Genomic DNA, 18,726 nt, shown 5'->3' with positions numbered 1-18,726 from the left:
CACTTCCTCCACATCCAGGGCATGCCGTTTCTCCTGTCTCTCTTATAGGAATGAGAAAAAAATGGTCTTCAGGGAGGATATCCAGAGCCACCGCGTCAGACATGCTTTACTGAGTATTCCATCATGACGCCACTCTTGTTCAAGTTGAAAATGAGGATAGAAATGGTATTAAAGTCAGTATCTCTAGAATACGCTTCATTGGTACCATTTCTGTGGATGGATGTTTTCCCAAGGAATCCTGTAACTCAACACTTGAGTTTCACTTTCATGTTCATGGTTTCTCTGGACCCAGCTAAGGTTACATTTTAATGCCAGTCAGTTTGATTGTTATGGAGACATATTACTGGTGGAGGAGAAGTCAGCACTCTCCTCCAGCTTTACGATTATATGTATCACATGAACATTTCCAGTGAGCCCCTATAGCTCAATATAAGTGAGAAATTTTGAATCAAGGTGCTTGGTCACAATAATAATGCTCCCCTCCAATGTTTCCATCTCTTTTTACTCAGTGTGCTGTGCTTCTGTCATTATGTTGTAATCGGCCAGACGTCTCGCCAGCAGGCACCAAATCGTTCCACTCTGGCCTCGCGCCCCCACATGAGGGGATAAAGAGCAAAAATAATCAAGGAATCAGTGAAGTTTGTTCTGAGAAGGCCCAGCCAGTGGCTCCATCAGCAATATGTGGAGTGATGATGTATGCTGCATAAGAAGAAAAGCGGGACCTTGGATGCTCCCTTTACCCCATTTCAGCCCTTTGCCTGAGTCAGCTAGTGCTCCCTCACCATAAACTGCCACTTTTAATTTCCCCATCCTTCGCCAACTTTGCTGCTTTTTCTGTGCCTCCGCAAAATACCTCTGAGTACTTCTGAGTAATTCAGTGACTGCTTTCCCCACTTCCTGTGGAACACAGCCAGCAGAACCCACTCATTGCCATTTTAGGATGTCCACCAGTCCATTTGGAATGATCTGTTAGCCAACCCCCCTCCCCACCCCACCCACCCAGTCTTCCTCACTATCCTCACTATCATATTTCCATTTAACTACACAGCACAATAGATGTGCTTCAGTGTTATTTTTCCTCACACTGACTTCTGATCCATTGTTCTGAAAAAGACAGTTTAGCTGATGGAATGGCAGGACACAACAGTCAGACTGTTGGGAGCACCGACCCAACTCCAACTCAGTCGTCCATACAGATATTCCTTTTGTAGTCTTTTTTAATTTTGCCATGCTTTCCCGATCTTTATTTATATCCTTTCTTCCCTTGTTTTTTTTTTTTTTTTTGCAGACTTTGGAAGCAGTGCTGAACTTCAAGTACTCTGGGGGAGCAGGCAAAGTGGAAGGCTACTATAGGGAGCTGTCTCTGGGAGTCCATGTTGATGTGGAGCCATCTGTGTTCTTCACCAGAGTCAGCACCCTCCCTGCTACCAGGTAACACACAGATGCATTTGCTGTGAAAAGTGTCAACAGCCTGTTTACACATCTGGCAAATTATCACTGATCATTTAAAGTTTCGCTTCTTTCCGCCGAACAACCATCAATTTCCTCTCCAATGTCATTCCTACCTGCTAATTTGGTCGCACTCTGTCCATTTGGTGCAGGCCAGGTAGGGCATAATAAGAGCTGCCTGCTGCTGCTGCTGGAAAGCAGCTCAAACACTGCGGTGATGCCAGCCGGCGAATCAAAACAGTGATCAAAAAGACTCGAAATCACCCCTAGAGCTGAGAAGAGCTGATGATTAGGTTATAATTCTCCATGGGCTTATCACTATGAGCAGCTCCTTTTTAAATGACACAATTATTGGACTAATGCATAACGTAAGAAATTCTGAATATTAATCGAAAAACCTAGACAATACAGAGTCAATTTGCTGACCCTAGATGTAGAATTTAAATTATTTAGACTCCCCCTTATTCCTTAGTTACATTATTTTACCACACGTGATTAAAAACTGGACCCCTAGAATACAGAGCAGGCAGATAGAACCTGCAATTATATTAAATCAGGGGACAGGGATAAGACGTGATTTCTTTTACAAGGACTGTTCTTTCGAGGCCCAATTCAGTCACTCAGTCAAACAGTGCTTTATTCATATTTAATCACTGTGGCTCACTGGTATGAGTTCAATCATTGCTCTGTTTTTGTTAATTTACATCCTTTATAATGGGTTAGAAAACTAATGTTTAAGGTGCTCACATTCTATTCAGTACTACTTTGTAATCTGATGACGCTTTAACATAAAACACAAATTTGGTGATTTAAACCCAGACATTGCGAGATAAAACTGCAATACCTCTCAACCTTCACTGACGTACCTCACAAACAAAGAGAATCTCACTTGACAGTTTCCCTTCTCTCAATAATTACTAATAAATCTCAACGGTACAACTTCATTCAATCTCGGATACAACACAAATGTAGCCGCTTGATTTGTCGAATGGATTTCAATTTTCATCTGCAGGAACACGTGACTGTGACTTTCCTGTTATCGAAACCAGGCTGTCACCCACACGTCAGTTAGTGGCAGGTTTGAATGGATATAAAATGGATACTCTCACTTTTCTTAACTGCTCACATTTCCTCACATGCATGTTTGCAGACGCTCTGATCTGATCTGGCTGTGTGTCCTCATGCACACACACACACACACACACACACGCACGCACACATTTCTTGTGTTTTGCTTCACAACTCTCCCCAGCGCTCATGAAAAAAAAAAAAAAAAAAAAAAACTCAAAGCGAGGAAGACAGATCGTAGTGGAGTAATGGCCACTTGAGGTGAATCATTAGCTGTAATAATATCTTCATTTGAAGCCATCCATCTTGGCTCAGCAATGATAGATATGCTGGACTAGCTGCTATACAGTCACCCTGTCATTGCAACACCTCCCGCCCCCTCCCCAAGTCTCTAATGTACCCATTTCTGCCTCATCATACTGAGATACAGTGTAATGTACTGTCTGTTGGCTCTCAGCCAAACGTCGAAAGATATTTTGAAATTGAGAGTGTTTGCAACTCTCACTGTATCATCAGCCCACCCTGTGGTCGTTGACCCTGTTTGATCTCTGTAAGACTTTAAAAACTTAAAATATATAAAGAAAATGGAAGCTGTAGGTGGCATAAAAACTGCTGAAATCGAAAAGTCTGAGGATAGAGGCTGTTCCATCCATCCATTTTCTACCACTTTTCCGTTTCCAGATCATTGGGGTGCTGGAGTCAATCCCAGCTCACTCTGGGTGACGGCGGGGTACACCCTGGACAGGTCACCAGTCCATCACAGGGCCAACACACAGAGACACACAACCATTCACACTCACACTTGGACCTACAGACAATGTAGAGTCACCAGTTAACTCAAACATGATGTCTTTGGACGATGGGAGGAAACCGGAGTACCTGGAGGAAGCCCACGCAGGGATAGAGGCTGTTGTGTTTATTAACTGAAAAATCCCAACTATGACTTGTAATCATTTGACAACCCCCTGTGGCATCCCCAAAGCCTTAGATTATATATAAGCCTGGCTTGTTAGTTTTTGAAAGCGGAATGAACCTTATTTGGAAAAGAAAGTGGAGCTAAGGAGGTGTGAAGGGTAGATCTGACCTGCTCTGTAATCCAGATTGTCAGACAGGTCCCTGTGTGTAACCACACCTTTAATGCCTACCCTGCTGTGTGGAGATAATGTACAGACGCTGCTCATGCAGATATTACACTTTTACCACTTTTATGACAGCCATCATTAAAACTAATGTTGATATTCTTATGTTTTGAAATCACATATTAATTCTTCATGTGGTAGAACTTCCTTTGATTTCCTCCCTTGAAGGAGAGACATAGAAAGCCTTGAACACACTTTTGTCGAGATTAGTACTATTGAATTTTTTGGCTTTGATTTTAAAAGAAGTGGTTTTATGAAATTGCTCAGTAATACAGCAACTTATCGTTTCGATCTGTTTTTGTGTTTATCTTTCTCTTACCTCCCCCCTCTGCTTATCAGTCCATCTGTTTCTCTTTCCTTTTCCATACACTCTAAAAAGAAACCTTCATTCATAATTCTTTTGGTAATCTTTCTCCTTCCTCTTTGGAGAATGTGATTTAGCTGTGCTGCCCTAAAGTCCTAATACATGCAGCGATAGAGAAGCTGCTCTAATGGCAACAGTGAGGAAGGAGCCTCGCAGAAAAACATATTGGCTTCTGCTCTGACTTTGTTCACTCCTTCTCCTAAAGACCGCTACTCTCTCACCTGTGATGTTCTGCTGGTTTTGTACATAGTGGCGACGTGCAGAAAGTCTTCTCCAACCTGGAGGCTTCAATTCTCATAAGGAGGCACAGATACACAGTGCATATGGTTTCCTTTTCATCCAGCCTTCTGCAGGTTGATCATTCTGATCATGACCACGTTAAAATTAAATATCCACCATTACACAAACAGCAGTCTTTCATCATACTGCATTTGCTAGCATTGTAAACGTTTTTTGGTTTTTTTTTTTCCTCTGGACATTGAGGTGCTTCAGAATACAGTTGTTCTTGTAATTGAAAGCTTGAATAATTTTTTATCTTTTCATATCGCACATTATAAAATTCCTGGTTTTCCCTGCACAGATTTTCAGTAAAAGTGTACTCAAATATGCAAGTATAGGCAGCTGGGGTGGTGTTCTCAGTAGCACAGTATTGTGTATTATCATTAATCAACAGGCTGCGAGTGGTTATGTAAGATTTAATCAAGGAAGCCAGTGAAACTGATGCATATAATCAGGTGCAGACAATGCCCATCACTCCAATTAGTGACTGTGGATGAAGCACATAGCTGCAACCCTCAGATGGCTGTATTCTGTGTTAATCAGCTGAAAGGGGAGGCCTTCATACATGCCAGCTGCTGTGCAAGAGAGATGCAGGTAGAATCTTTGATATTAATCTCTCTTTTGCCTTCATGGCATCACTGCTGAAGTTAAAACAGAACAGTGTTTAGAATGTATGATGAACTAAAACACTCAAGCAAGGCACGACTAAAAGGATTATCTTGTGATTTTTGGGACTGTTTTATGCGCTTGTGTGTGTGTGTGTATGGTTTAGAGCACATTGTTGACATACTCTGAGCTGGTAGTTGGTAAAATGCAGGTCGTCTTTGTACAAACACTGCTGTTCACTGCTGGATTGTCATTGACTCTTCTCTAAAACTGTAACACGTGACAGGTCAGCAAAGTATCCAAGAGATGCTGGCAAATAAAAAGGCTCTACAAGTCAGGAAACACAGGTTCAGGAAGATGGAGGTGGTGTCTTCATTCTATCGCTTTTGCTTCTTCTTTGCGTCTCATTCTTGCACCTCCTCCTTGTTTCAATCTGAAATGTGGGTTTCTCTCCTTTGATCTTAAAGGCTTGTGAAGTGATTGCTCTGCAGTCAGAGAAGAAAGTGCCATTTCTGTTGCTAACATGCTATCCCGCTCTGCAACATTATTTTGTGTAGTTCCCAATGATTCTTGCGCTCCCCATTCTCTCTGCTCTGTTTCTTGTTTAGTGATTCCTCTGCCTCTTTTAACAGCAATGGTTTATGTCAAAATGTCGTTAATTTGCCAGAATAGAGGTCGAGGGTCAGTGAACTGGAAGTGCGTCTCCACTTCCCAGCGGCTGTCCAGCGCCTGAGATGCCAACGTAGCTAAACTGGCTGACTATATGGAGAAATGTAACCCTAAATCCATGGCGGGTGTCAGGAAAACTTTGAAAATGCCATGATTATATTTCTGAATTCCTCAAATGAAAGCAGTAGAATGTACCTTACACATTACTGACCCACACTTTAAGAGGCTTGTTGCATGTGTAAGTTAATTGGTGACTCTAAACTGTCTGTAGGTCTGAGTGTGAGTGGTTGTTGGTCTGTCTGTCTCTGTGTGTTGGACTGGTGACCTGTCCAGCGTGACCCCGCCCTCACCCAGAGTGAGCTGGGATTGGCTCCAGCAGCCCGCGAGACCCAGAAACAGATAAGCGATAGAATATGAATGAATGAATGAATGAATGTTGTCAGATTATTCTGTTACATATTGAAGGCATCAGAAGGCCTGGCTGAGCGGCACTATCCATGCTGCTGAAATCATGATCCTTTTGTGCCATTTTTAAAATCACCTCTTTCTGTATGAGTTTCCTCTATGTGCCTGGAAAAGGGAAGGACAGAGGTTGAACTGGGATAAAGAGAAATCCTGCCCTGAACTTTTTTTGTACTAGGTTCATACATGTCTTCAACAAGAACATAGCAAGATTAATGACATTGGATGGAGTGAAACAGTTAAGATTACATTTGTAATATTAACATTTGAAAAAAACAAAACAAAAGTGATTTCTATTACTGTGAATTGATTTCGGCCCAAAACGCCAGTCTGACTAAGATCTTTACACATTTTTACTTTCAATACTCTGTTTCTACTTTGCTCTCCGAGTGTCTTTGCTTCGATCTGCTTTTCACTTTAAATTTTTTTTACTTACTTTCCCTCTTATGGTCATATATATATATATATATATATAGTTTACCTCATCATCACCTCTGTCACCAGCTTGTATGTTGTAATATAAAATATAAGCTCCATTTTATATAATATAATATGTATATAATGCAGCAATTCAATCAATCTTTGTCTTTGCTCTGTCTCGCTGTTTCACTGTTCCTCTGTTCTTCCCTTCTCATACTATCTGCCTCTCTTCTATTTTGTCTCTCATTGCTTCTTTCATTATTTAACTCTACATCTCTCTTTGCCTCTCCCTTACCACTTCTGCTACTCTTCTTGCTTTAGGTTATATTTGCATACCTTTGCTTATGGTATCTTTTGCTTGTTCTATTCAAGAACTTACTTTTCTACCTTAGCCTTGCTTCTTGAAGTGCACTTTTCACCAAGGAATCAATGCATCTAAAGGTTTTGCCAGCTCCTCATACATAAAAACAAACCTACAACATAGGCCACAGTCACGCTTGAATGCCAGTTAAATTCCCTCTCCAAGGAGCGTATGTAATTCCCCACTCTGCCGCAATTTCCCCAGTTTCCTTTTCTTGTGATGTTTATGACACAATTCAGTGGCCATCTTCTCCTGGCACGCAGAGAATCCTCCTCAGGGGTTAGGCCATACATAAGGTGACAAATCTGTTGAAGAAAGTGATGGAGAGTGTGAAGGACCAGTGATTCATACTTTACGGCTACCTGTTAAAATCCCATTTGTTCAACATTGTGGTGCTGTGGCCAAATGCGTTGCTCTGCTGGGGAATATAAACTGATGTGTTTTTATGAAGAGCATCCTGTGTATCATCTATAGCTTAGAAAGTAACAACAGTTTGCAGCACCCATATAAAGGACCATATAAGGACCAGCTCTGCTGCCTCCAACTTGACTTGGAGAAAAAAAAGAATATTTCTAATTGTGAACTGTTGTAAACAGTTTTCATTAGAGGCACTTTCTACGAGAGTAAAGACTCCTGACCATGTCCTGTTGACTGTTGAAAGAGGCTAAATAGGGATGTTCCTATTAAATGTTTTAATCCGTTGAATGCTACAAATAATCCTATTCACAGCCAATGTTCCAGAGTGGGAATCACTTGAATAAGTTTAAAAGCTACTTTTTATTTGTTATTAAATGTTTGAATGTGGACATTAAAGTACAACTGGCCCTCTTTGGCTAGAAATAGCCCATCATTGGCAGTCCTCTAAATCCAACCAGGCTGATTAAGGCCATTACATTTTGTGTGCATGGAATATGTCACGTTCCTGTGCCAGAGGAGGGTGGCAAAATCAGCACTTATTGATTGCAAATTCGCGGAATTGACTAAGATGTAGGCCCAGGGCCATTGATCTATGAGCTCCTGCCGTAGTGTGTGCCATTTGTACCGCCCACTATGTTGTAAAAACCACAGTGCCAGGTCAAACTAATTCCCAGTCAGTGTCACGCCCTACTGTGACACATTGACTTGATTTGACCCTGGCCCCTCATAGCTGTGGCGTCTGGTGTCTGTTTTGTCCATATATATACATATATCTATATATATAGATATATAAATATATATATACAGCACAGGCCAAAAGTTTGGACACACCTTCTCATTCAAATTAATCGGAAAGTGTGTCCAAACTTTTGGCCTGTGCTGTATATATAGTATAGAAAAAAAAAAAGCAGGTCAACACCCCCCCCACTCTGAGGTCCACCTTTTCCTCTAATATGTTTTGTTTTTTGTTTTTTTCAAAAAGACGTCAGTGGCAGCCAAATGACAAACTGGAGTCAGTTCAAAAAGCAGTGACACATGGTTTATACAAAAGCATATGTATATGCAGCCAAAGTTTGACTTCATTAAAGGTAAATCAGATAAAAGTATTGATGGAGAGGTGAAGTGCTGATTTTTTGCACTCCACAAAGAAGCAGATTTTTATAAATGTTAAATTTTAAGCACTGAGAGTGACTTTATTTCTTCAGCATCTCACTCTGCTCTTAGAGAGAAATTCAAATATTCACAGACAGAAAAGGAAACAAAACAGTTTGAAACCCAATTGGCATTTCTGAATAATATCTTTATCTTAGATCTTGGTGCCCCATGCAGAATACTTATTGGAAAAATTCAAAAACATAATCTTCAACTTCAATCGACAAGCGTTCTGGAGCACTTCTTCCGAACATAAGTTCCCGATTGAAGTCATCCTCAACTGCTCAGTGTTGTTTCAGGCTTTCGGTGGGGTCGCTGAACACGAAACTCTTCAAATCAAAAAGTGTAAATCCTCATTGTCGTGTCTTTAAATCCCTGGCTCTGTTCCTTCACCTGCTCTTATGTACTTAGCACATGAACAGCGAGCCTCTTTCTTAACTAGGTCTGATTGATCACCTCAGCTAAACGCCCTGTCCTATAAATCAGTACATGCCCCTGTCAGGCCGTTAATCATGTCCTCCAACAAAGACAACGAGACAATTAAAGAAACATTGGTAGGCCTTCAAAAAATATTCTTCTTTAATTGCCAGAGCAGTTTATTAGCGTCCCAGGCAATCTATTAACCCTGGGATTAAAGAGGTAAGAAGGTACCTGGGAGGTGGGGTTTAGTGTAATCTGCAGAGCAGATAGGGTGATAGGAAGCATTTCATTTGTACAGGACCTGCTTCTACAGCTGTTTCAAACTTATGTAATCTTTGCTGTAAAATTTGGTGAAACTTGCCTTATCTTCTATTTATTCTGTATATACTGTAAATATTTTGTGCCATATTCACTGCGTATCAGTTTTTTTCCAGTCCAATGTTTTGCCTGGTCCAGCCATCATCACTGCTTTACTTACTGTACAAAAAAGATATAAAAAAAAGAAAAAAGAATGGATAATTGTAAGACAACTGAGGGAGTATGTAGTATGTATGTAGTAGAAGATGTGACGTTGTGATATATGGATATCAACGTCAATATATATATATATATATATATATATATATAGTCTAAAAAGACACTCAGAACATAAATCACAGTAAAATGATGACATCAATATTTCATCCAATTGTACTCATAAACAGTAAGATCCAAAGTGTGTTTTCAGACTTTCCATTTATCAGTTTTATTTTATATTTGATTTACTATGGATCTGTTTTCAAATATCTTTTCAGTTATTTCACCGTTTTTACCTTTTTGTCGCACATAAAATCACCTAGTGAAAGTGATAGAAAGTGAAATTTTCTATCTGGTTGTTTATTTTCTATCTGGATTTTTAAAAATAACTTTTCACGTCATTCTATCTCATTTCATTTTAACTTTAGCTGTATGTGCTTCACCAAACATCTTTTCATTCATACGCATTAGTGTGTGTTGATGAGTTTGTTTGTTTGTTTTTGGGACATTTATTCTGGGCAGCATATTGAATGCCGTTATTATGCAGCTCAGTGTTACAGCAACACTGCTGTGGCTCCAGAGTGAAGTTTTGCGAAGCATGAAACATATTTAGCTATATAAACCTATTTATGCAGCTGTACTGTGTAAGAGTCACTGTATTAGCCATACAATATTTACTACCGACTTCATGTGCAGTGTAGATTTAGAGATGTCACATTCTTCCTGTACACCTCCAGAAACTATTAATGTCAGAGCGCTGGCCGCAGTCTGCTGTGCTTCTGCTTTAAGAGATTCATTCCTTTTATCCATCATTACAAGGGGAGGAAAAAAAAACAAAAAAACACCTACTTGGGGGTTAAAATTAACTCCTCTCTCCACCTCTCCTGTCTTGATCTAAATCACAAATTGTCCCTCTTATGATCTGCATGAGCAAAGCAGGTCCTGGGATGATGTGAAGATGGCCAGCTCCAGCCAGGCTTGCAGGCCTGATGAAAGCACTTCTACCTTTGATGTTATGACAAGGACTGATGAGTACTTCACACCGTGTCCTTGGATCTCATGCACTGGCTGCGTGTGTGTATTTTTAGAAGAAATAACTGTAACCTCATGCATAAAGGATTATCTCTTATACGCATTAACAAGCCATTATGCATAGGTTATATGGGGAGATGGGCAAGAGACAGTCACCCTGCAGGACCTGAGTACTGATATGGTATAGAGTACTTACTTTTTGTTTTTCCTGTGTGTACAGCGTATAAAGAACTCTTTGGTTTAAACGGTGCATAGGACTGCTCATCAGTGTGAGTTTGTGCAAACATACTTGTCACCCAGTATAGTCTGATTTGGTTCCACAGCCAATTATTCTGCCTGTATCTGTCCACAGCACCCGGCAGTGCTACCTGTTGCTCGACATCTTCAACCCTACAGAACACGAGCTCACTGTCTGCGCCAAGAACAACCAGGACCTGGTTCTCCATGCCAGCGAGTGCCAGAGGTGAGTGCAGTGTTTCGCTTTTTTTCCTCGTGTCCCACACATTTTCAATGTATGGGCTTATGGTGAATGCTGAATGCTGACGAAGAACCACGGACCAGGAGTTCAGTATTTATTGCGACCTGACAAAGTGGGGGAGACTTTCCTTAAAAGTCTGCGTACAACTAGTTCCATTTGTATGTAAAGAAGCTGGTGGACATCGAATGTGTATCGTATTGTATTGCACGAGTCTTGTCCTTTATCTTTCTTAACTGATTGTTAGCAGCTAACCCTAACCCTAACCCTAACCCTAACCTGAACCAGCACAAGTTTGTGCTCTCCCTGTACCGCTCTATCTCCAACTCCTACACAACACTTACTGTTATGCAACACAACCTTCTATCATGTTTCCACCCATGATCTAAATGTCACAAGGCCATTTTGACTCGTATACACCCAACACAAGGACACGTGGGGGACAGGTCATGTTAAGTTTGTAGTTTGTAGTCTACTGTGGGACAATGGGAGAGATGGTGAGATGTAGGCTCGATCCATAGATTCACAATGAGGTCTGATAAAGATATTTAATGGAAGAATCCATTTTTCATCTGAACCTGCTGGACTGCGAGAACACCGGCTGTCAAAAATGACGCACCATATTTTTGTTAAACCATTGGAACCTGCTCCATTGCAAGTGTAGTCAGTTTAAGAGCTGTAAAATAACACAGTCAGCTGTTTCCACTAAAGATGGACAGGAACACTGATATTTTCTCCTCACTCTTGTGTCAGAAAAAGTAACCTTCCTCACTGTTCCTCAAGGAGCAGCAGAATTCATAGAAGAAAATTTGTTTCATTATTATAATAATTATTGTATCCATATTTAGTGCATCAAACTAAATACAAATAGTTGTAAGAATAGTCAGGCTGAATATCACATGAAATATGATCAAAATGGGATAATGAAGGTGAATTGTCTGTCACATATGGTGCTATAGAGATGCCCCAGCCCATAAATCATTTTCTCCACATGAGAAGGTATATGAGCATTTGGTTCACGTCAGTTCAGATCACATTAGCACAGTTTGCATCATTGCTTTGTTTTATTTATTTATTCATTTATTTTGTGAAAGTGAAAGTCAAAACTGCCTTTCATACACTTTTCCAGGTGGATATATATAATAATTTGCAAATTATTCACCCCATTGAAAATTTCAGTTTCTCTCCCACTTTTCAGCGACATAAATGCACACACATCCACTCTCTCTTTCTCTCTCTCTGTCCCTCTCCCTCTTCCTCCTCTTTTCTGTAGATTACCACTGCCTCTCTCACGCTCTCGCTCTCTCTCTCACTCTGTTTGCCTTTTCACTGGAAAGTGGCAAATTATGATTCCTGTCAGCATGTCTCTCCAGCGCATCCTTAGCCACAAGCAGAGGTACACCGTTGGTGACTCACAGACCTTTCTCTGCAGGGGTGGAATGTTATTATTTGAAGGGAATTAGAGGATAGAAAGGGATCTTTTCAAACAGAGCCAAAGAGCTCATCACTCGGCTCACTCCAGATAATCTTTCCAGTGCAGATGTGGACTGTTAAGATCAACAAGCTTATTATAGCAGAATTTTCTAACTTTTATTGTCAACAGGAAAGATAACTGCAGAAGGCTAAAAACGCTGCATTTGGGGCTTTTGTTTCATTTACTTCCGTGTTTAATGAATTAACCAGGTGCCGTGGTTGCGTCAGCCTGGTTTTTATGTACATTTTTCATTACTCATGTTTTGTCGTTACATTGGCATCTATGCCTTCTTATTTGCCGACACTTTAACTGTAGTAGTTAATGCACGGTAGAAAGTGTGAAAATGGTGCCGCCAGCTGTTCCAAACAACTAAAATTAGAATAGAACAAATAATAAAATAAATAATTCTCATTTCCTGTAGCCAGTTTTCTAAAAATTCTGTTAAAATTTTCCTTACATTTGGATGGAAATGTACCTATTGCAAAACCAAATTATATCTCACAAGAACTAACCAAATGCCTTTTAAAATACACAACTTTTTCCAGTTTAACCACTGTAAAAGTAAATGGGTCAGTAGCTTGTGGTGGTTGATGCTCCAAATATCTTACCGTCATAAGCATCATATTGTTTGTGACAGAATTCGCTCTTGCACGTGTTTTATGTACACAGTAACAGAGACTAGAGGGGAAAAAGGCAAAAAGGTAAAAGGTTGAATGCAGCTGAACAGAGGCAGGAGGCAAACGGGATGCAGCGATATTAGATATTCTGTCCATCTTCTACTGCTTATCACTTTGTGGGTCGCTGGAGTCAGTCCCAGCTCACAGTGTGCGAGGACGGGGTACACCATTTAGAGTCACCAATGAACCGAAACATGCATGTCTTTGGATGGTGGGAGGAAACAGGAGTACCCGGATTAACATGTAAACGCCACAGAGAAAGGCCCCAGACCTGGGAATTGAAACCACCACCTTCTTGTTGTGAGGCAGCAGTGCTAACCACTATGCTGCTGTGCTGCCCGATATATATATATATGAGTGGTTAATTTAGTACCTAATGTGGTGGCGGTGTGGTGTTTCTGTAGATAAGCTCCTTCCATTGTAGACTTGTATTATGGCGTTTTGAGGACTTATTTTCTTACAGCTGCAGTGTACAGCCAGGTTGGGCTCTGATTTAGAACATATGCTATCAAACCCACTGCCTAATGACTGCTGGTTAAGTCAACCATACCCTTTACTCTGCACTTTTTTGCTGTGCTCTTTCAGTATTAATGTCTGCCCCGTGAAAAGCACGAATATGTTTCCATTTTTACTTTGTCAAGAGTTTCTTGAATGAGAATTCGGCCCAAAGGTCCATATTGGTTATCTATGGTTATTTATTTGCCTGTGGAACAAACTGGTATCATGATCAAAAGCTGCTGATAGGACTCCTGCAGTGGTTTGTTCTAAAGTTTCATTGTAGCACTGCCTTGATTTTCTGTCCTTGCTTATTGTAACTTTGAGTTTTTAATTGATACACGTTAATCATTGTTCAGTGATATGCATTGCAGATACCACTTAAAGCTGGGTCTGAGTGGCACAAAAGTTTCTTTCACGAGTCATAGCTGCAGTGCGTTTTCTCCAGTCAGGCCATCAGTCACCAGTGTATAACTCCCCAAATATCCAATACCCAAATAAGATTCACTTTACCCATCTCCCGCTGATACCATCATAAAGTCAATTGTATCCATTAGGACTTAGCAGTCAGTAGTGGTCAGGATACATGATGTGCCAGTTCTCCAATCAATGCCCCACTAGAAAGAGATACAATATGACACAATGTGCCTTTGGGGCAAAAAATGTCAAGTCTGGTGACAACTACCAATGTATATATAGACCTACATCTCTTTTTCTCCCTTTGACTGACATTCCCTGTAGACACTAACACTGCCTCTGACTCCACCAAAAAGCTCTTCCATCCTGTAGAGATTCCTCTTGAAGCCTGACATCCACATAAATTCATTATCAGGAGCATTTTCTCAGATCCAACATATTGATTCTTTTCATAGCAATCCACAGAGGTAGAGGTAGGAGTTTTGCATACTGAGAGAAACAGGGACTTGGAATCCTAGATCTTTGCCCGCTAAATCATATTGTTTGTGTCTCTTCTTTTCATGCCCCCTACACCAGAAGTCTCTGTCATTTCATACTACTTTCCTGTTCTATGATAAATGAGGTGTCAGGCACAAGATGTTTTCTGGAGTCTTCATCTTGGACTGGTGAAACTGAGGCTTCAATCCGACAGACACAAAAATGACTCTGTCAATCATCCATACTTTCCTCCTACGACAAATGGCTTTTAATTGTTTCGATTGAGCCTTTTCATGGATATATAAATAGAAACTGGAGAGAAGGCTTTCAGGCATGGAGGGAAATATAGCAGCTGTAACGGGAGTCTTTAAAAGGTTCGAGATATGAGTGTGTATGTGGGCACCATGACGACAGAAGATGGAGACAGACAACTGTCTCCATCTTCTGGTACAACCATATTTAAGTAGGTTTAGATAGACTGTACATTTATTGAGTGTTAGTAATTGAAAACAAAGCAAGCTAAGATTGATGGTGTTATTTAATGTTGGTTGAAAGAATTGAAGCTTCTGAGATTGTGAATGGCCACTAAGATATTTGGGAGACTGACAAGTTTCTGAAGGCCGGCGTCAGTCATATTAATATTTTTTTTTTGTTTTCCATGTCTGCATTGAACAGACCAAAACATAGACAACAGGATCAAGAGGGGAAAGCGAGATTTTCATGGATGGTGCCTCCACTGATTTGAAGGATTTGAACCATAAAGCTGGTTATGCATTAGGACGTGGCCACCAGGGCTGTGTCCGAAACCAACCCCCAATCACTATGTAGTGCACTGTACAGTGAGCTCGTCGTTTCAGGGGTGTCCAAATGTTTTGCTACAAAATGTATCCCACAATGCATTGTGAAAATTAGTGAATAGCGAATGGTCACCGACCCATTACAAACCAAGCAAGATGCCCCATGATGCATTGCACATCATATCCTCAAATATCATGTCATTAGATGACAGATGAGAGGCACGAGCTATATTCATGTTTACTTTTAAAGAGCATTAACATCTTGCAAAACACAGTAAAATCAGACGTTCAAGTAATGTTAGGTTACAATTAAAAACCTAAGATGACGCAAGTAACGGCTCCAAAAGTAGTGTCCGAAAGTGATCGTTTATTTTGTGAATAAGTTCACTACATGAATCTGCCTATATAGGGAGTAGGGAGTACCAAGTACCCCAGTACCAACTGACAGTACCAAAAATTGGGATCTGCTGGAGAAAGCAAAGTTTAGCTCCACCTTCTAATTAAAATTTGTTTGTTCTGGTTTTGCAAAACCAAGTTGGCCATGTGACACTTGGGTGCCGTGTTCATGAGTTTGGGACCTTACATGGGACTTAAGTAGCAATTAATGTGGTATGAAGCTGCTCACAGGCTCAAGGCTACAGTGATGTAGTAAGCTCTCTTCTCTCCAACTCTACCCCCTTCATTGTCACAAATAAAAATAAAAAGGTTGCTTATAAAATAAAAAGTATGCTAAATGATGATGTTAGCCATTAGTTTATATTTTAATTGGTAAGAAAAAATAGAAACAGAATTAGAGTAAATAGCATCGTATAAACTGCATAAAACATTCAGTATAGTGAATTATATAAGTGTATCATGAAATACACAATGTATGAAAAAATTATGGGCTATAAGTTATATTTAAAAATGCATGTTAAAAAGATAAATATGTACTTATATTTAATAATTAGGAATACAGGATTCTTCCTTGCTCATTCTCCTATTTGCTAACTAATGTGCTTTGTCATTTAGCTTATGTACTATTTTGTGGTCCTGTGTCGATGCAGTGTTTGACAAGGCAGGAAGCTGGCAGCATGAATGGCTGTTAGGAGCAAAGGGAGGCGCCGTGCGGCAATAATGAAGAGTCCCTAATAGAGTGCTGGGTGCGTATACTGTATGTCACGGTGATGCGTTTTAGTCCAAAAGGTCTGAAATAATTATCTCAGGGATAGAGATTACCATAAAAGTTTTAAGAGGGATCAAATTTTCCGTTCATTGATTAGTGTGTGGTTTTGGTGAAGTGACTAATTCCCCCCACATTCTTTTTCAGCGGCCGCTTTTTAACCACACCGAGCTGAGTCAAATGATCAGGCTGTAACGGTCGCTGCGCTACATAAATAGCATGTAAATTAGCACCTCTCCCCTCTTACTCTCTTACTTCATATTCTTTTATTTGATAAAAAAAAAAGGAGAGATCCTGTGTGTCACAAGACAGCTCTGACCTTACTTTGACGGGACCTTTGATCTAATGAGCAAATTATGATGGGAGGGAGCAAATTACAATTCCTGTTATTACTATGAATTGAAAATAGGATATGTTGTCCAGGATGACAGGCTGAAATGGCATTTCCATAAAACTAGTTCATAAGCACTGTAATTACAAGGGTTTGTCTGCAAGTCACTCAAGTGATCTTTTTTTTTAAAGGATGGGTTTGATACAACTGTTGGAGCAGCATCTAATTATTACTAGATTACATTGCCCCCAGGGACTTGTCTCTAGCTGCCAGCGGTTTGAATGTAACCCACGTGATGTTAGAGCATCAAAGCTCACTCAAGATCCCCTTACCAGCAGGCCCTAATGGTCTGCCCCCTTCGATGGGTTTTACAGGAAATACTGTATCTTCATTTATTAAAAATACCTTTTTAAAAAGACTACACTTTAATCCTGAACAAACTCATTATCGACATGAAAACAATGCTGGAAAGTGGCCGCACCTTTTAACAGCTTAATATTCTGCAGTGTAATGAGGTTAAACATCAAATGGTGGAATGATATAAAGGCTGTTAGGCTTGAAGTTTGTCCAGTGTCTTCGTCGCCAGCGTAGGCTTGCTCTTACACCTTCATGCCAACCCCCCGCTCTGCATCCGCAGTGCAGCTGTGTCTCTCAGGGGGCTGAAACAGGCCTTTAGCGGTTCACATCTCATCGCAGCATCACCCCCTCCACCCCAGGGGCGCTAACAAGTTCCCGCTACAGTTCACCACTGTAATTGCAGAACCATGCTAATGACAACAACTGGCAAGTTAGTACTCACTGCAGCAGTTACTCATTCTTAACCATGTCTCCTCCCTTCGCTGTGCCTCTTTGGCTCAGCTGGATTGGCGCTCACGAGGGCAGACACGCCACATTGCACGAGCTTTTCAAACAAAGCTTGTTTCCATGGTGACCACACCCCCCCACCCCCCCTTGTGGTACATTTTATGGCAGCAGAGCACATAATGCAACTGCAGTCACGTATCCCATCCTCAATACTCCCAGTATACTGTTAGTGTTACCACATAGTGTACATGCATGTCACATGAACAATGTCATCTCTAATCAATACATGCTTATGTCTCCCGAGGCCAAGGAAAGGCATATTTTTGACAAAGATGAGAACTGACTGCCGAGATGATGAGGCTCGACCTCTCCCTTGGATTCAGTTTCACACCATTGTAATATTTTCTTCGCATATTTTTTACTTCCCTCCTTAACAAATTTTATCTGAATATATTCTTAAGACGTATTCCTTAGGGGGTGTTTTAGTTCCTTCAGCTGTCTGGGGATGGGTACTTAAGGTGGTGGAACACTGAGATCTTTTTGCACTTTATGTGTGCTTTATGCAGTGAATGTCATTGAATCAGTAGTCATCTGACACAGTCATCCTTTTATATTGTTATTCTGGAACTGTGCTTCATCTCCACAAACTCCATATATCCACACAACAGGATATGGCAGATTTATCTAACCTACACACAACTTTCTCCAGTCACCTGTAACTCCGTCCACCTTCAGATTATTGTTAAACCCTTCTGTGCTATCAGTGGATTAGCCATTTCACTTACAGTAAATAATATGCATTTACAAGTTGCAGCATCCTGGGATCAGACCCAACTTTGCTTTATGTGCATGTCATTCCTTTCTGTTTCTATCTTCTGCATGGGCTGCTCCCTCTGCTGTGCTGTCTAAAAATGGCAAAATGCCCTAAAAAGAACTCTTGGGTTTCAGCAGCAGAGATAAAAATAGCTCACTCTTGTCAACCGTAGTCATAGTTTACAAAGCCCCAGTTCTAATGACAGCCAGCACATCTTCACAAAAGCATACTATCCGCATACAGTAATTGGCTGTAAGGGCTCATTTTTACTGTGGCTCATCATTTTGAGCGAGACAGGGATGGATGGAGCTGCTGCTGCAAACAACGGGTTACAGAGTCAGCCGCAGTCTAAAAATAGACTGTTGCGCTTGCCTGCCTCTGCACAGGCGTCTATGGATCTCTGCCTTTAAGCTCTTGCACGTGAGCTAAAAATAACCTTTTTTGTGGAA

The 18,726-nt window shown here is 40.7% G+C and overlaps 1 protein-coding gene across 3 annotated transcripts in view; it reads left to right on the top strand.

The window, feature by feature from the left end:
- The window catches only part of trappc9 (trafficking protein particle complex subunit 9), a 192,056-nt gene that overhangs the window by 95,696 nt on the left and 77,634 nt on the right, over positions 1 to 18,726 (top strand). For all 3 annotated transcript variants that reach the window (XM_029513915.1, XM_029513913.1, XM_029513914.1), the window contains 2 exons: positions 1,289 to 1,431; positions 10,707 to 10,817. In XM_029513915.1, coding sequence (XP_029369775.1) covers positions 1,289 to 1,431; positions 10,707 to 10,817 — 254 coding nt within the window. The remainder of the gene's footprint in view (positions 1 to 1,288; positions 1,432 to 10,706; positions 10,818 to 18,726) is intronic.

The sequence above is a fragment of the Echeneis naucrates genome, chromosome 11, assembly GCF_900963305.1.
Source record: "Echeneis naucrates chromosome 11, fEcheNa1.1, whole genome shotgun sequence".
NCBI lineage: Eukaryota > Metazoa > Chordata > Actinopteri > Carangiformes > Echeneidae > Echeneis > Echeneis naucrates.
The sequence above is the reverse complement of the archived record's forward strand: the minus strand, read 5'-3'. Positions and strand labels throughout refer to the sequence as shown.